This window comes from Pristiophorus japonicus, chromosome 13 (genome assembly GCF_044704955.1).
Source record: "Pristiophorus japonicus isolate sPriJap1 chromosome 13, sPriJap1.hap1, whole genome shotgun sequence".
In the NCBI taxonomy this organism is placed as follows: domain Eukaryota; kingdom Metazoa; phylum Chordata; class Chondrichthyes; family Pristiophoridae; genus Pristiophorus; species Pristiophorus japonicus.
The window spans coordinates 173,744,777-173,762,410 of NC_091989.1; the positions used below are offsets into that span (position 1 = coordinate 173,744,777).

The window sequence follows — 17,634 nt, forward strand, 5'->3', positions numbered from 1 at the left end:
CAAAAAAAGTACATAGAAACATAGAAAATAGGTGCAGGAGTAGGCCATTTGGCCCTTCGAGCCTGCATCGCCATTAAAAAAGATCATGGCTGATTATTCCCTCAGTAGCCCTTTCCTGCTTTCTCTCCATATCCCTTGATCCCTTTAGCCGTAAGGGCCATATCTAACTCCCTCTTGAATATATCCAATGAACTGGCATCAACAAATCTCTGTGGCAGGGAATTCCACAGGTTAACAACTCTCTGAGTGAAGAAGTTTCTCTTCATCTCAGTCCTAAATGACCTACCCCTTATCCTTAGACTATGTCCTCTGGTTCTGGACTTCCCCAACATTGGGAACATTCTTCCCGCATCTAACCTGTCCGGTCCCATCAGAATCTTATACGCTTTTCTATGAGATCCCCTCTCATCCTTCTAAACGCCAGTGAATAAAGGCCCAGTTGATCCAGTCTCTCCTCATGACAGTCCAGCCATCCCTGTAATCAGTCTGGTGACCCTTCGCTGCACTCCCTCGATAGCAAGAACGTCCTTCCTCAGATTAGGAGGCCAAAACTGAACACAAATATTCCAGATGAGGCCTCACTAAGGCCCTGTACAACTGCAGTAAGACCTTCCTGCTCCTATACTCAAATCCCATAGCTATGAAGGCCAACATACTATTTATCTTCTTCACCGCCTGCTATACCTGCATGCCCACTTTCAGTGACTGATGAACCATGACACCCAGGTCTCGTTGCACCTCCCCTTTTCCTAATCTGCCGCCATTCAGATAATATTCTGCTTTCGTGTTTTTGCCCCCAAAGTGGATAACCTCACATTTATCCACATTATACTGCATCTGCCATGCGTTTGCCCACTCACCTAACCTGTCCAAGTCACCCTGCAGCCTCTTAGCGTCCTCCTCACAGCTCACACCGCCACCCAGTTTAGTACAAAGTCCCGAAAATCGATGGAAAGGCCGCCTCAACCCTCCCGGTGGAAAAAACTTCAAAAAGAAAGGTAGGTACGTCAGCTTTCTGGCGGCCCTGAATTTCGGCCCCCAATTCTAGAGCCCCTTCCAAGCGCCACAGGGGATTGAACCTGGGACGCAAGGCTTAGCTAAACCTGCTGAACCATTGGTCAAAAGATTGTGGGTTCAAGCCTTGTATCAGGGTTTGAGTTTATAATCTGGGCTGATCCTTCAGTGCTTACTTCAAAGGGTGTGCCATCCTTCTAATGAGATGTTAAACTAAGGTCCCGCTCTGGGCATGAAAAGGTCCCATGGCAGTACTGGAAGAAAAGTGCGTGCCTGGTGCCTTGGCCAACAATCCTCCCTCAACCAATGCCACCAAATGCAGGTTGATCAGTTATTCAATTTCACTGGTTGTGGGACATTTCTGGTATAGACTGGTTGCTGTATTTCCGAACATTCTCCAGTCCTGACGAAGGGTCGTTGACCCGAAATGCTCTCTCTCCACAGATGTTGCCTGACCTGCTGAGATATCCAGCATTTTCTGTTTTTATTCCAGATTCCAGCATCCGCGGTATTTTGCTTTTCTAAACAGATTGTCTTCCCGCACTCCAAAAGTAACTCATTGCACTTTGAGAGACAAATGCAATAAGGCACTTCAGCAGTGAAAGTATATCAGTAAAAGTATTATATTAACTGCTGGCCTTGTTGGTTAAACTATGGGATTGGTCTGGTTAGGCCCAAGGGGGCCAAAATTCAGCCTCCCGAAAATGCCTCTTAACGCTGGAAAGCGGCGGCCATGCAATGGGAGCCTAATGGCCGCCGCTCGCGAAATTCTCCTCGTTGATTTTTCAGGCGGTCCCCACTTTCTCCCCGCTGCTGCCGACCCCTCCTAAGTGTGTCATCAAAGCGCGCACCACCGATCTCCCACACCTCAATCCCAATTCAGCTACAAAAATCTTCAGGTCACCGAGCAGTGTGCGCGACATGGCGGTGCGACGGCCATTCAAGGGGAGGGCGCACTGCCGTGGCCGCCATTTTTTTTTTTGGTCAGACAACTGCCAGGTTGCCCTGACAATTATGACCTCGGATTCTGCCGGGCCACCAACCCCCTCTTGGGTGCCAGGCTCTTGGCCCGGCCGAAACCCTCCCTGGTGGCCCAATGGACTTCACTGAAATAATCATAGAGCTCGGAGCGGCTCTCCCCTTTAAGTGGAGGGGAGAGACGTGGTGGTGACTGACAGTGGCGGAGGCTTCTGCCCTCGAGTGCTCACCGCCGCATTACTGCCCCCATTATGACCGACTTCCGGACCGCTTGGATAAAAAATGACAAAGAGCTGAATTTCGCGCAAGAAGCCACCTCATGCCACGTAGCGGTGAAAACACATCAGCAGCGACCCGATTTGGGAGGACCTGAATTTCTACCCCAAGCACAGCTGGGAATATTGGAATGATTTAAAATTCAGCTATTTAGGAGTTCTTTGCAGTTGCATTAATTGCTAATGAGCTAAATTATAATACGATTGCCTCTGAGCATAATGATTAAGTGGAAGCACCCAAAAGGAAATGAGGCCTTCGAACAGTGTCGAGTGTTGAATTTCAAAATTCTCATCCTTGTTTACAAATCACTTGCCCCTCCCTATGTCTGCAATCTTTTTCAGCCTCACAACCCCACGAGACGCCTGCGCTCCTCAAATTCTGGCCTCTTGAACATCCCTCATTGTAATCGCTCAACCATCAGTGGCCATGCCTTCAGCTGCCTGGGCCCTAAACTCTGGAACTCCCTCCCTGAACCTCTATGTGTCTCTACCTCTCTTTCCTCCTTTAAGACATTCGTTAAAACCTACCTCTTTAAACAAGCTTTTGATCATCTGCCTTAATTTCTTCTGTGGTTCAGTGTCAAATTTATCTGTTTGTCTGCAACACTGTTGTTCAGCGCCTTGGGACATTTTACTACGTTAAAGGCGTTTAATAAATAAAAGTTATTGTTATTATTGAATGGCATGGAACCTTAATAATTTAGCTTATTAGCAATTAATGCAACTGCAAAGAACTCCTAAATAGTTGAATTTTAAATCATTCCAATATTCCCATCTGTGCAATAAAAGGCCTGGGGGTACCTGCGCATGAAACACAAAAGGATAGTATGCAGGTACAGCAAGTGATCAGGAAGGTTAATGGTATCTTGGCCTTTATTGCAAAGGGGATGGAGTTTAAAAGCAGGGAAGTCCTGCTACAGCTATATAAAATATTGGTGAGGCCACACCTGGAATACTGCGTGCAGTTTTGGTTTCCCTATTTACGAAAGGATATACTTGCTTTAGAGGCAGTTCAGAGAAGGTTCAACTAGGTTGATTCCAGAGATGAGGGGGTTGACTTATGAGGAAAGGTTGAGTAGGTTGGGCCTCTACTCATTGAAATTCAGAAGAATGAGAGGTGATCTTATTGAAATGTATAAGATTATGAGGGGGCTTGACAAGGTGGATGCAGAGAGGAGGTTTCAACTGACAGGGGAGACTAGAACTAGAGGCATGATTGTAGAATAAGGGGCCGCCCATTTAAAACAGAGATGAGGAGAAATTTCTTCTCTGAGGGTTGTAAATCTGTGGAATTTGCTGCCTCAGAGAGTTGTGGAAGTTGGGGCATTGAATAAATTTAAGACAGAAATAGATAGTTTCTTAAACGATAAGGGGATAAGGGGTTATGGGGAGCGGGCGGGGAAGTGGAGCTGAGTCCATGATCGGATCAGCCATGACCTTATTGAATGGCGGAGCAGGCTCGAGGGGCCGTATGGCCTACTCCTCTTCCTATTTCTTATGTTCTTATGTAACCCTGGATCCACAGGTGAAAGGTCGGGGTGCTAACTCACTACATCTCATATGCTGCCCAGAAGATGAGTATTCTCCTTGGGTTTTACACCAAACAAGTCAGAAATATCGATTCACTTCCATCCGTTTGAGCACAACATGCCGCACACTAATTGACAATATCCCACACGCACTCAACCAAGAAACAAAATGAAAGGCACCCACTCACATGTTCAAGAAAGGATGAAAGGAACTTATTCATTGTGAAGTAGGCCTTCAGGTTTTGCTGCAGAGTGGCTGAATCCTCGCGGCCAGTTCGATTTCCTCTTGCCGCCTTTAAGGATAAATAAAATGAATGAAAATAATAACCTGAGGGTTGAATTTCAAGGTCACATTCTGCATTAGATGTGGGGTCATTGTTAAAGATGCTAGCTGCCAAATGGTGTCAAAATCATCTTTGAATACACAAATTGCCTAAGCTTAAAAATAAATCGTGGTTGCTGCACGGTCATTAAACACAAGATAATACAGAATTCCACGCTCAGTTATGTCAGCGATTACTTGCCGACCAACCCATAAGGTATACAAAGTATTTCCAGCACAGAAACAGACCATTCGGCCCAACTGCTCCATGTCGGTGTTTATGCTCCACACGAGCCCCTCCCACCCTACCTCATCTCACCCTATCAGCATATCCTTCTATTCCTTTGTCCATCATGTGCTTATCGAGCTTCCCCTTAAATGCATCTATACTATTTATCTCAACTACTCTCTGTGGTAGGGAGTTCCACATTCTAACCACTCTCTAGTTAAAGAAGTTTCTCCTGAATTCCCCATTGGATTTACCAGTGACTATCTTATAGTTATGGCCCCTAGTTGTGGTCTTGTCCGCAAGTGTAAACATCATCTCTACATCCGTCCTATCAAATCCTTTCATAAACTTAAAGACCTCTATCAGGTTACCCCTCAGTCTTCTCTTTTCTGCAGAAAGGAGCCCCAGACGGTTCAATCTCTCCTGAGGGGTATAACCGCTCAGTTCTGGTAAATCCTTTTGGCACCCTCTATGTCCTTTTTATAAAATGGAGACAGGGTCAAAGTTCAAATCTCAGCCGTCACCAGTATTCAAATTCAATTACCCTTGCATAGCTTGAATTTCTCTCCATCTCTTCCCCGGCTTTCAAAAACCCTCTTCTTCCACCATGCCTTTCAATTCCTCTCCCCTCACCCCATGCCTGGTGTCTACTGTATCCCTTTAATCCTTATTGCAAAGTCCTCTGAACCATCATCCAACACTACATAAATTCACGCTGTTGCTGTCACTGGAACATGAGCAGCACTTCATCTCTTGAGAAGTACACAAGCAGCAACAACAACTTGCATTTATATCGCAACTTTGACATGGAAAAATGTTCCAAGGCGCTTCACAGGAATGTAATCAGACAAAAATGGTCATTGCAATGTATTTGCTTCATGGTTTCTTTGCTTAAGAATTCATAGCAACACATTGCTATTAAGAACTAGTTGGTTTATTAACAAAGGTTTAGCAATCACACTAGGTCATCCACTAGGCTCACAACTGCATACCTCATCGTGGATGACCAAGACCCAACTGACTGGGGTTTTATTCAGTCTTGTGAACATCACGTGACTGGCTAAGCCACTCACAATGCAACAGCTCTACAGTCAGAATCAGGGGAAGTCATAATGGGGAACAAAGAAATGGCAGACCAATTGAACAAGTACTTTGGTTCGGTATTCACTAAGGAGGACACAAACAGCCTTCCGGATATAAAAGGGGTCAGAGGGTCTAGTAAGAAGGAGGAACTGAGGGAAATCCTTATTAGTCGGGAAATTGTGTTGGGGAAATTGATGGGATTGAAGGCCAATAAATCCCCAGGGCCTGATGGACTGCATCCCAGAGTACTTAAGGAGGTCGCCTTGGAAATAGCGGATGCATTGACAGTCATTTTCCAACATTCCATAGACTCTGGATCAGTTCCTATCGAGGGAGGGTAGCCAATGTAACCCCACTTTTTAAAAAAGGAGGGAGAGAGAAAACAGGGAATTATAGACCGGTCAGCCTGACATCAGTAGTGGGTAAAATGATGGAATCAATTATTAAGGATGTCATAGCAGCGCATTTGGAAAGAGGTGATATGATAGGTCCAAGTCAGCATGGATTTGTGAAAGGGAAATCATGCTTGACAAATCTTCTGCAATTTTTTGAGGATGTTTCCAGTAGAGTGGACAAGGGAGAACCAGTTGATGTGGAATATTTGGACTTTCAGAAGGCTTTCGACAAGGTCCCACACAAGAGATTAATGTGCAAAGTTAAAGCACATGGGATTGGGGGTAGTGTGCTGACATGGATTGAGAACTGGTTGTCAGACAGGAAGCAAAGAGTAGGAGTAAATGGGTACTTTTCAGAATGGCAGGCAGTGACTAGTGGGGTACTGCAAGGTTCTGTGCTGGGGCCCCAGCTGTTTACATTGTACATTAATGATTTAGACGAGGGGATTAAATGTAGTATCTCCAAATTTGCGGATGGCACTAAGTTGGGTGGCAGTGCGAGCTGCGAGGAGGATGCTATGAGGCTGCAGAGTGACTTGGATAGTGAGTAAATGCATGGCAGATGAAGTATAATGTGGATAAATGTGAGATTATCCACTTTGGTGGTAAAAACAGAGACAGACTATTATCTGAATGGTGATAGATTAGGAAAAGGTGAGGTGCAACGAGACCTGGGTGTCATGGTACATCAGTCACTGAAGGTTGGCATGCAGGTACAGCAGGTGGTTAAGAAAGTAAATGGCATGTTGGCCTTCATAGCGAGGGGATTTGAGTACAGGGGCAGGGAGGTGTTGCTACAGTTGTACAGGGCCTTGGTGAGGCCACACCTGGAGTATTGTGTACAGTTTTGGTCTCCTAACTTGAGGAAGGACATTCTTGCTATTGAGGGAGTGCAGCGAAGGTTCACCAGACTGATTCCCGGGATGGTGGGACTGACATATCAAGAAAGACTGGATCAACTGGGCTTGTATTCACTGGAGTTCAGAAGAATGAGTGGGGATCTCATAGAAACATTTAAAATTCTGACGGGTTTGGACAGGTTAGATGCAGGAAGAATGTTCCCAATGTTAGGGAAGTCCAGAACCAGGGGTCACAGTCTAAGGATAAGGAGTAAGCCATTTAGGACCGAGATGAGGAGAAACTTCTTCACCCAGAGAGTGGTGAACCTGTGGAATTCTCTACCACAGAAAGTTGTTGAGGCCAATTCACTAAATATATTCAAAAAGGAGTTAGATGTTGTCCTTACTACTAGGGGGATCAAGGGGTATGGCGAGAAAGCAGGAATGGGGTACTGAGGTTGCATGTTCAGCCATGAACTCATTGAATGGCGGTGCAAGCTCGAAGGGCCGAATGGCCTACTCCTGCACCTATTTTCTATGTTTCTATGTTAACTCTGTTAGTTGTGCAAACCTGTGAGCATACTCTCGGATGCATACATTACAGAGGCCGAGCCAAAGAAGCAGATAGTAGGAAGCGTGTCTGAAGGCTTGAGCTGGATTCTCTGCCCAAGGAAGCAGTTGAGGCTAGCTCATTGAATGTATTCAAGTCACAGATAGATAGATTTTTAACCAATAAGGGAATTAAGGGTTACGGGGAGCGGGCGGGTAAGTGGAGCTGAGTCCACGGCCAGATCAGCCATGATCTTGTTAAATGGCGGAGCAGGCTCGAGGGGCTCGATGGCCTATTCCTGTTCCTATGTTCTTATGAAGGAGTGCCCTAATGGAGGAGAGGAAGATGGGAAGGTGCAGGGGATGACGGAGAGAATTCCGGAGCTTGGGGCTGAGACTGCTGAAGACATGGCTACCAATGCGCAGAAGAAACAACATTCAGCCTCAAACATTAACAAAATAAAAACAACTTCCTCAACAGGGGTACGGACAAAAAAGAAAGTGCATCATTCCTGTCAAATAGTAAAGTCCAATAATAGGTCACTAAAAAAACGTAAAGTACCTCATTCAACGGTGATAGTATCCTGTCATATTGTTGTCTGACCTTGTTAGAAATTAAGACTTCAAAGGTCTGGACGTCCATGTTGGGCTCTAGGCCTCTCATCGCACAAAGATTATCCTGTTGTGAAATGTGAAATATTAGAAAACGCTGCAGTCAAATTGTTTCTGCCCCTTCCCCCAACACTAACCTCTCTTTCCCCCCCCACCCATCTTCCCTCCCTAATCTCATCGACTTCATCATTTTTCTCCAAAGGTGTACCCATCGCCAGCTCCGACTGGTGAAGATTTTCCTGTTCCAGAGCCGGGGGCTGTTGGTTCTCCCGAGTGTAGCGAATAAGGAAATTCTGGCTGGAAAGAGCAGATGCCCAGAAGGAAGCCCGTCCAAATTGTTCGTTACTTTCAAAGGGAAGTTCGAGTCTTTGTTCTTACCGATCTGATTTTCCTGCCTGAACTGTACCCAGGAATTCCAATAGCCCCAGAGGCAGGAGCAAGGAAAATCAGCCCCATCTCATCAAGGGAGAGTCCAGAACTGGGGGCGTAGTCTCAGCAGAAGGGGTCGGCCATTTAGGACCGAGACAAGGAGAAATTTCTTCACTCAGAGAATTGTGATACTTTGGAATTTTTTTTTACCCCCCAGAGGGCTGTGAATTTTCAGTCGATGAATATATTCGTATAGGGGTTGTCTTATGAGGAAAGGTTGAGCAGGTTGGGCCGGTACTCCCTGGAGTCTAGAAGAATAAGAGGTGATCTTATTGAAACATATAAGATTCTGAGGGGGCTTGACAGGGTAGATGCAGAGAGGATGTTTCCCCTCGTGGGGGAATCTAGAATAAGGGGTCACCCATTTAAACGGAGATGAGAAGGAATTTCTTTTCTCAGAGGGTCGTGAATATTTGGAATTCTCTACCCCAGAGAACTGTGGAGGCTGGGTCATTGAATATATTCAAGGCTGAGATAGAGAGGTTCTTGAACTATAGGGGAGTCAAGGGTTATGGGGAACAGGCAGGAAAGTGGAGTTGCGGCTGTGATATCTTCTTTACATCACAAACACACAGGGGTTGAAATGCAGCTCGTGAATAAGGCCCGTTACCACCTGTTTGCGGCAGCCACGCGTCATCAGTGCTCGCTCCGTCGACACCCCCGCTGCCTCCCACGAAATTTAGCCATAAAAAACTTATTGCTGCCGAGCGGTGCCCCCGACAGCTTTTACTCTCAGTGCACCTTTGATTCCCTCCGTCAGCCCTGGCTGCGTGGCGGCCATTAAAGGCAAGGGCTCAATGCCACGGCCCCATTTTATTTTTTTTGCCGGCCAACTTCCATGTTGGCCGGACTATTGTGCCCCTGGGTTCGGCCTCTTGGGTGCCAGGCCGCTGGCCCGGCCGAAACCCTCCCTGGTGGCCCAGTGTCCGATCGCGACTGATGGTCGATTCTCTCCCCTTTGACGGAGGCGAGATACGTGGTGACGCAGACGCGTGATGACATCACCACCGCTCCGCTGCTGAGTGACAGCGGCGGAGAATCCGTCCCACCTCCACTTCCGCCCCTTGCCAGCACTTACCGCCGCACTTCCACCCCCATTATGACCGACTTCCGGTCCGCTCGGGAAAAAAAAGACAAAGAGCTGAATATCGATCAAGAGTCGACCTCTTCCGAGACGGCGGTATAAACATTTTAAAAATCGTAAGCGCCAGCTTTCTGGCAGGCCTGAATTTCGGCCGCACAGACTCTACAAGATGGCTCCAGTACATCTTGTGACTTTTATTGTACTAAAAGCAGCAGTTGCATTACCACAATAGTCTACTAGGTGGAGCTATAGTACAGCGGCCAAGATCAGATCAGTCATGATCTTATTGAATGGCCTACTCCTGCTCCTATTTCTTATGTTCTTATTTGAGTGCAAATTGCACAATTTTAAGATTAATCTCCCCCAGCATGACAAAATGCATCATCTGATTACCTCTTCTTTCTTGAGGTTGAGATACATCGACTCCATACCAATATCAGCTTGTCCATGTACCGAGCGTCCATGGATGTAGTAGCCATAGCACCTGTGCAGCAAGACTAAGACTGATACCTGTATGGAATTGTATAAGAAAAATATTATTCGTACTTCAGAGACAGACATAAAAGAAACTGGTGTTGAAAGCGAGACACTGGATACTCACATTGCTCACGGAGCACAAGTCTACAAACTGTTGTATCTTGTCTTCGATGAATCGTTCACAGAATCCAATGAAGAAGAGTACCTGTAAATGATTGGGACAGCTCTGGTTACCGCCGAATAAAGCTCGCTCAGTTCCAAATAGCAACACGCGGTCATTTTCCATCAAGTAAACTGGCACAGTGTGTTCACGCTCCATGCATGGTCACCCCATCTGCACCTCCTCACATAGAGGGTCAACAGGGAGATGCAATGCTCTACTCCTCTGGGACAGAGGGAGAAATGAAAAGGAAGGTTACCAGCGATTGCTCTCCGGAACCTTCCACTGACTAGGTGTACTGTTGCACCTGCATTGCCCGAGAGCGGGTGGAATGGTGCACGGTATGGGTGAAATAAATAACTGGTGTCTGCAGCGACAGTCTTTAGCAAGTGACGTCACCAGGCAACTGTTTTCAGGAATGAATACCAATAAACAGGAAAATCAAGATTACTCGTTACTTGTCACTGTAAGGCAGATGCGAAAGAGTATTCGAACTGGTGAAGTGTCTACTTGAAGTAATAGTAAGTGCAATTTACAGAAAACATTGCTCCCCTAGGATACAAAAGTGACTTCAAGTGTGCAACAAAGCTCGGTCTTTAGCTCTGGACTTTAAAACATTTGTCACTTCCAAAACCTTCTGGAAAATACTACAATATGCATATTATGCAAATGCCATTGTTGCATTTAAAATAATGCCAACGGTGTATGGGTTTTTAAATTATATAACAGACACAGATCATATTTACTGGTTAATTCCAATTGATTGAATCTTCCTGACAAAATAAAGGAAATTTTATGACAGCCTTTCAATTATACAGCACAGTCGAAAGGAATCCAGTGAACGGATTTGAACCCACCACCTCCGACTCAGAGGCGCGAGTGCTACCCACTGAGCCACAGCTGACACAACTGGTCTAGAAAGAGCCAGTTATTTATAAAGTAGCCCAAATTGTCCAGAGTGAAACATTGGCCCCGATTTAAAAAAAAATTAATTCACGTGATGTGTACATCGCTGGCAAGGCCAGTATTTATTGCTACTTTGCCAACTGAGAGGCTTGCTTGGCCATTTCAGAGCGCATTTAAGAGTCAACCACATTGCTCTGGGGCTGGAATCTGTCCAGACCAGGTAAGGACAGCAGATTTCTTCCCTAAAGGACATTAGTGAGCCAGATGGGTTTTGACGACAATGCGGTAGTTTCATGGTCACCATTACCAATACTAGCTATTTTTATTCCACATTTATTTAATTAACTGAATTTAAATTCCCCAGCTGCAGTGGTGGGGTTTAAACTCGTGTCTCTGGATGGTTAGCCCAAGCCTCAGTCCAGTAACATAGCCACTATGCTGCCATATCAAGTGGATCCTCGCTCAGGCCCGAGTTAAAATTACAGTCGGGTCTCAATGATGTTATTGGGCCGCAACATGCAAATGTAAAGAAGGACCCTGTTGGCTCCGGACGTCTGTCCTTGCTGCCTGCTCAGGAGAGCAGGTTAAAATTGCAGATGCTGCGATCATGGCGGCTTTTGGACAGGTAAGAGCAAGGGCGAATTTAACCGCCCACCTGCCAGGTTTCTGCTGAATGAGTAGGATTAAAATTGCCCCATAATCAATATCAATAACCAGAGGTTGGATATGATGGGTGGTACACTAAGTAGTTTGTTTTGGTAGCCACGTGCCTACCTAAAGTTCGGTATCAATTTATTACGACATAGGATCAGACCAGCTGGAACAAACCTGAACAGTTCTGCCTTCACTCGAGAATAATGGATATCTCGTGTGAGCTCTAGACTAAATTTATGACTCTTTCCATTAGATTAGAGTAAAGGATATTTGGGAGTGATTACAAGTAAATAATATACAGGAATGTGGTTCAGATATATGGAATAATAGATACCCAGGAGTGATGAAAAGGCCATGATCTAGTCAAGTGTTTCAGATTGTTAGTGTATAGAGGATAATAGACATATATTATCACATTCCCCCAAAAATATGCAAAGTACTTCAAGGAGTTTGCATGATGCGATAAGGTACTATATATATTTAAGAAAGGATATACTTGCTTTGGAGGCAGTTCAGTGAAGGTTCACTAGGTTGATTCCGGAGATGAGGGGATTGACATATGAGGAAAGGTTGAGCAGGTTGGGCCTCTACTCATTGGAATTCAGAAGAATGAGAGGTGATCTTATCGAAACGTATAAGATTATGAGAGGGCTTCACAAGGTGGATGCAGAGAGGATGTGTCCACTGATGGGGGAGACTAGAACTAGGGGGCATAATCTTAGAATAAGGGGCCGCCCATTTAAAACTGAGATGAGGGGGAATTTATTCTCAGAGAGTTGTAAATCTTTGGAATTTGCTGCCTCAGAGAGCTGCGGAAGCTGGGACATTGAATAAATTTAAGACAGAGATAGACAGTTTCTTAAGAGAATAAGGGTTATGGGGAGCAGGCAGGGAAGTGGACCTTATGTTCTTATGTTACATTCTTATGTAAGTACATTTTTCTTTCTTACTGATATTTAGGAGTGATTATAAGATCATAAGAAAAAGGATCAGGAGTAGGCCATACAGCCCCTCGAGCCTGCTCCGCCATTTAATACGATCATGGCTGATCCAATCATGAACTCAGGTCCACTTCCCTGCCCACTCTCCATAACCCCTTATCGTTTAAGAAACTGTCTATTTCTGTCTTAAAATTATTCAATGTCCCAGCTTCCACAGCTCTCTGAGGCAGTGAGTTCCACAGATCCACAACCCTCAGAAGAAATTTCTCCTCATCTCAGTTTTAAATAGGCGGCCCCTTATTCTAGTCTTCCCTATCAGTGGAAACATCCTCTCTGCATCCATCTTGTCAAGCTCTCTCATAATCTTATACGTTTCAATAAGATCATCTCTCATTCTTCTGAATTCCAATGAGTAGAGGCCCAACCTACTCAACCTTTCCTCATAAGTCAATCCCCTCAACTCCGGAATCAACCTAGTGCACCTTCTTTGAACTGCCTCCAAAGCAAATATATCTTTTCGTAAATATGGAAACCAAAACTGCACACAGTATTCCAGGTGTGGCCTCACCAATACCCTGTACAACTGTAGCAAAACTTCCCTGCTTTTATACTCCATCCCCTTTGTGATAAAGGCCAAGATTCCATTGGCCTTCCTGATCACTTGCTGCACCTGCATACTAACCTTTTGTGTTTCTTGCACAAGTACCCCCAGGTCGCATTTCGCAATCTCTCTCCATTTAACTCATTTTTTTCTGCCAAAGTGCATGACCTCACACTTTCCAACATTTGCCAAATTTTTGCCCACTCACTTAGCCTGTCTATGTCTTTTTGCAGATCTTTTGTATCCTCCTCACATATTGCTTTTCCTCCCATCTTTGTATTGTCAGCACACTTGGCTACATTACACTCGGTCCCTTCTTCCAAGTCGTTAATATAGATTGTAAATAGTTGGGGTCCCAGCACTGATCCTTGCGGCACACCACTAGTTACTGATTGCCAACCCGAGAATGAACCATTTATCCCGACTCTCTGTACTCTGTTAGTTAGCCAATCCTCTATCCATGCTAATATATTACCTCCAACCTCGTGAACTTTGATCTTGCAGTAACATTTTATGTGGTACCTTGTCAAATGCCTTCTGCAAGTCCAAATACGCTACATCCATTGGTTCCCCTTTATCCACCCTGCTCGTTATATCCCGAAAGAATTCCAGCAAACTTGTCAAACATGACTTCCCCTTCATAAATCCATGCTGATTCTGCCTGACCGAATTTTGCTTTTCCAAATGTCCTGCTACTGCTTCTTTAATAATGGACTCCAACATTTTTCCAACCACAGATGTTAGGCTAACTGGTCTATAGTTTCCTGCTTTTTGTCTGCCTCCATTTTTAAATAGGGGCATTACATTTGCAGTTTTCCAATCTGCTCGGACCTCTCCAGAATCCAGGGAATTTTGGTAAATTACAACCAATGCATCCACAATCCCTGCCGCTACTTCCCTTAAGACCCTAGGATGCAAGCCATCAGGTCCAGGGGATTTATTTGCCTTTAGTCCCATTATTTTACTGAATACCACCTCCTTAGTGATTATGATTGTTTTAAGTTCCTCCCCCGCTATAGCCCCTTGACTATCCACCGTTGGAATATTGTTAGTTTCCTCTACCATAAAGACTGATACAAAATATTTGTTCAGAGTTTCTGCCATCTCCATGTTCCCCATTACTATACCCCGGTCTCGTCCTCTAAGGGACCAATATTTACTTTAGCCACTCTTTTCTTTTTTATAATCCTATAGAAACTCTTGCCATCTGTTTTTATATTTCGTGCTAGTTTACTTTCATAGTCTATCTTCCCTTTCTGAATCATTTTTTTAGTCATTCTTTGCTGGCTTTTAAACGCCTCCCAATCTTCTGCCCTCCCACTAGTAAGACAATAATTATCATAAACAGTATTGAGTGGTTTATAATTGACAAATGAAACCTGAGATTTGAAGTCACTTTAGGGTATGTGTGATGTGCCTAAATGTGTGACAGCTTTCCTCAGTTTATCAGAGAAATTCTTTGCAGTTGACAATTAGAAAAATATTTTGCCAGATTACACAATCAATAACTAGAGTAGGAACTGAATTGCAAGAATGGTGCAGATTGTCTTCTAAAATGAGAAGTTTACTGTTCAGGAGCACAGTGAGTAACTCGTGTTACTTTGGATTCAGTGGGTAGCACTCTCGCCTCTGAGTCTGAACTTCATGGGTTCAAGTCCCACTCCAGAGACTTAAACACATAATCTAAGCTGACACTCCGGGCAGTGCTGAGGGAGTGCTGCACTGTCGCAGATGCAGTGTTTTAGATGAGACGTTAAACCAAGGCCCTGTCTGCCCTCTCAGGTAGAGGTAAAAGATCCCATGGCACTATTTCGAAGAACAGCAGGGGAGTTGTCCCCAGTGTCCTGGCCAATATTTATCCCTCAATCAACATAACAAAAACAGATTATCTGATCATGGTCACATTGCTGTTTGTGGAAGCTGCCACAAATTGGCTGTCTTCCCTACATTACAACAGTGACTAGACTTCAAAAGGACTTCATTGACTGTAAAGTGCTTTGGGATATTTGGAGATGATGAAAGGCACTATATAAATGCACGGCATTATTTTTCTTTCTTTCTGTTTTTCTTTCTTTCGACTTAATAGATGTCCTCCATCATGTGTTCCACAGTTCAAATTTCTAAATAAATTTATACTTAATACAAATCATCTTTGAATGGAAAGCTCCTCTTTAGCTTCCAGCAGCATGACACTCCTAAGAAGGGGGAATGTGCTTGTGGTCGGACAGGGAACCAAGTCCATTGCTAGTTTTATCTCCTGAATCTTAGGGCTGTGCTTCCCATTTATCGGTGTCAGGGCTCCGATAAGTCAATTACAGAAACTGCCGCTGTCTTACTTGAACTAAGCCGACTGCCAACCACATGGATACTGAAATTCCAAATCGGAGAATCGGGCTCCAGGGAGCCAGGTTGACTTCATATCCTGGATGTAAATTCAAATTCAGATCTCTTCTAGCGATGTTCTTTAAGCCAATAACCTGAAAGTAAAAATATACAAGACAGGTTCATTACGTCTGCCAAGTTTGTGTCTTCTACCAAGAGAGCCAGGAGAAAGATTAAGGGAAACTTCTTCACACAGATGGCTGTTGGAGCCTGGAATGTTTCGCCACAGGGAGGGGCTGAGAGAGAGATGCTGCTCTGATTAAGGGAAAGGGTGATAAATATTTGAAGGCGAGGAAGATACAGGGCTAATAAGAACATAAGAATTAGGAGCAGGAGTAGGCCATTCAGCCCCTTGAGCTGCTCCGCCATTCAATAAGATCATGGCTGATCTTCTACCTCAACTCCACTTTCCTGCACTGTCCCCATATCCCTTGATTCCCTTAATATCCAAAAATATATCGATCTCTGTCTTGAATATACTCAAAGAATATAGTCCACAACTCTCTGGGGTAGAGAATTCCAAAGATTCACCAACCTCTGAGTGAAGAAATTTATCCCCATCTCAGTCCTAAATGGCCGACCCTTTATTCTGAGACAGTGACCCCTGGTTCTAGACTCCCCAGCATCTACTCTATCAAGCCCTGTAGGAATGTTATACATTCCAATGAAATCGCCTCTCATTCTTCTAAACTAAACTAGAGAGAATATAACCTAGTCTACTCAATCGCTCCTCATAGGACAATCCCCCCCATCCCAGGAATCAGTCTGGTGAACCTTCGTTGCACTCTATGGCAAAATATATCCTTCCTTAGGTAAGGAGACCAAAACTGTATGCAATACTCCAGGTATGGCCTCACCAGGGCCCTATAAATTACAGTAAGACGTCTTTGCTCTTATACTCAAATCCTCTTGTAATAAAGGCCAACGTACCATTTGCTTTCTTAATTTCTTGCTGTACCTGCATGTTAACTTTCAGTGATTTGTGTACAAGGACACCCAAGTCCCTCCGAACACCAACATTTCCCCATTTAGAAAATACTCTGCTTTTCTATTTTTCCTACCAAAGTGGATAGCTTCACATTTCTCCACATTATATTCCATTTGCCATGTTCTTGGCCACTCACTTAGCCTGTCTGTATCCCCCTGAAGTCTCTTTGCATCCTCCTCACAACTTACATTCCCACCTAGCTTTGTATCATCAGCAAACTTGGATATATTACATTTGGTCTCCTCATCCAAATCATTGATATAGATTGTAAATAGCTGAGGCTCAAGCACCGATCCTTGCAGCAACCCATTAGTTACATCCTGCCAATCTCAAAATGACCCGTTTATTCCTAGTCTCTGTTTTCTGTCTGGGATGAGGGGATTGTCCCATGAGAGGTGATCTCATTGAAACACAAAATTCTTACAGGGCTTGACAGGGTAGATGCAGGGAGAATGTTTCCCCGAGCTGGGGAGTCAAGAACCAGGGGTCACAGTCTCAGAATAAGGGGTCGGCCATTTAGGACCGAGATGAGGAGAAATGTCTTCACTCACAGGGTTGTGAATCTTTGGAATTCTCTACCCCAGAGGGCTGTGAATGCTCAGCCGTTGAGCATATTCAAGACAGATTTTTGGATATTAAAGGAATCAAAGGATATGGAGACAGTGCAGGAAAGCGGAGTTGATGTAGACGATCAGCCATGATTTATTGAATGGCGGAGCAGGCTCGAGGGGCCGAATGGCCTACTCCTGCTACTATTTCTTATGTTAAAATAAAAAATTCTCCTCCTCCCCCTCTTGACTCTTGCCAATTATCTTAAACATCTGTAATCTACATTATCCAGACAGTATCTATTCGAACAGTTAAGCACAGATGTGATTCTCTCCTGGTGGGAATGCCTGAAGCCAGAGTTAGTAAGGTGAAGTGGGGAGTTCACTACATCAACGGAAATGGCAGCTTTGAATAAATGGACACAGTAAAACTGAAAAGTTGAACCAAATCGGGCTGATCCTCTGGAGGGCGATGAATCCATTCCAACTTTCCAATCATAAATCATACTGGAATAAATGGCATTACAGCAAACAAGTTGATTATGAGAAGAAGTTTCAAAGAACCACATATATTATTATACATACACGCATTCATCCCAATGTCCGAGATACAAACCAGGCTCTCTCCAAAAACATTAA

The 17,634-nt window shown here is 44.5% G+C and overlaps 1 protein-coding gene across 1 annotated transcript in view; it reads right to left on the reverse strand.

Annotated features, from left to right (window-relative positions):
- The window catches only part of LOC139278356 (meckelin-like), a 130,697-nt gene that overhangs the window by 15,637 nt on the left and 97,426 nt on the right, over positions 1-17,634 (reverse strand). Inside the window, exons 21-25 of the mRNA XM_070897027.1 lie at positions 15,414-15,554; positions 9,940-10,020; positions 9,732-9,848; positions 7,776-7,892; positions 3,985-4,089 (exon numbers count right to left, since the gene is read on the reverse strand). Coding sequence (XP_070753128.1) covers positions 3,985-4,089; positions 7,776-7,892; positions 9,732-9,848; positions 9,940-10,020; positions 15,414-15,554 — 561 coding nt within the window. The remainder of the gene's footprint in view (positions 1-3,984; positions 4,090-7,775; positions 7,893-9,731; positions 9,849-9,939; positions 10,021-15,413; positions 15,555-17,634) is intronic.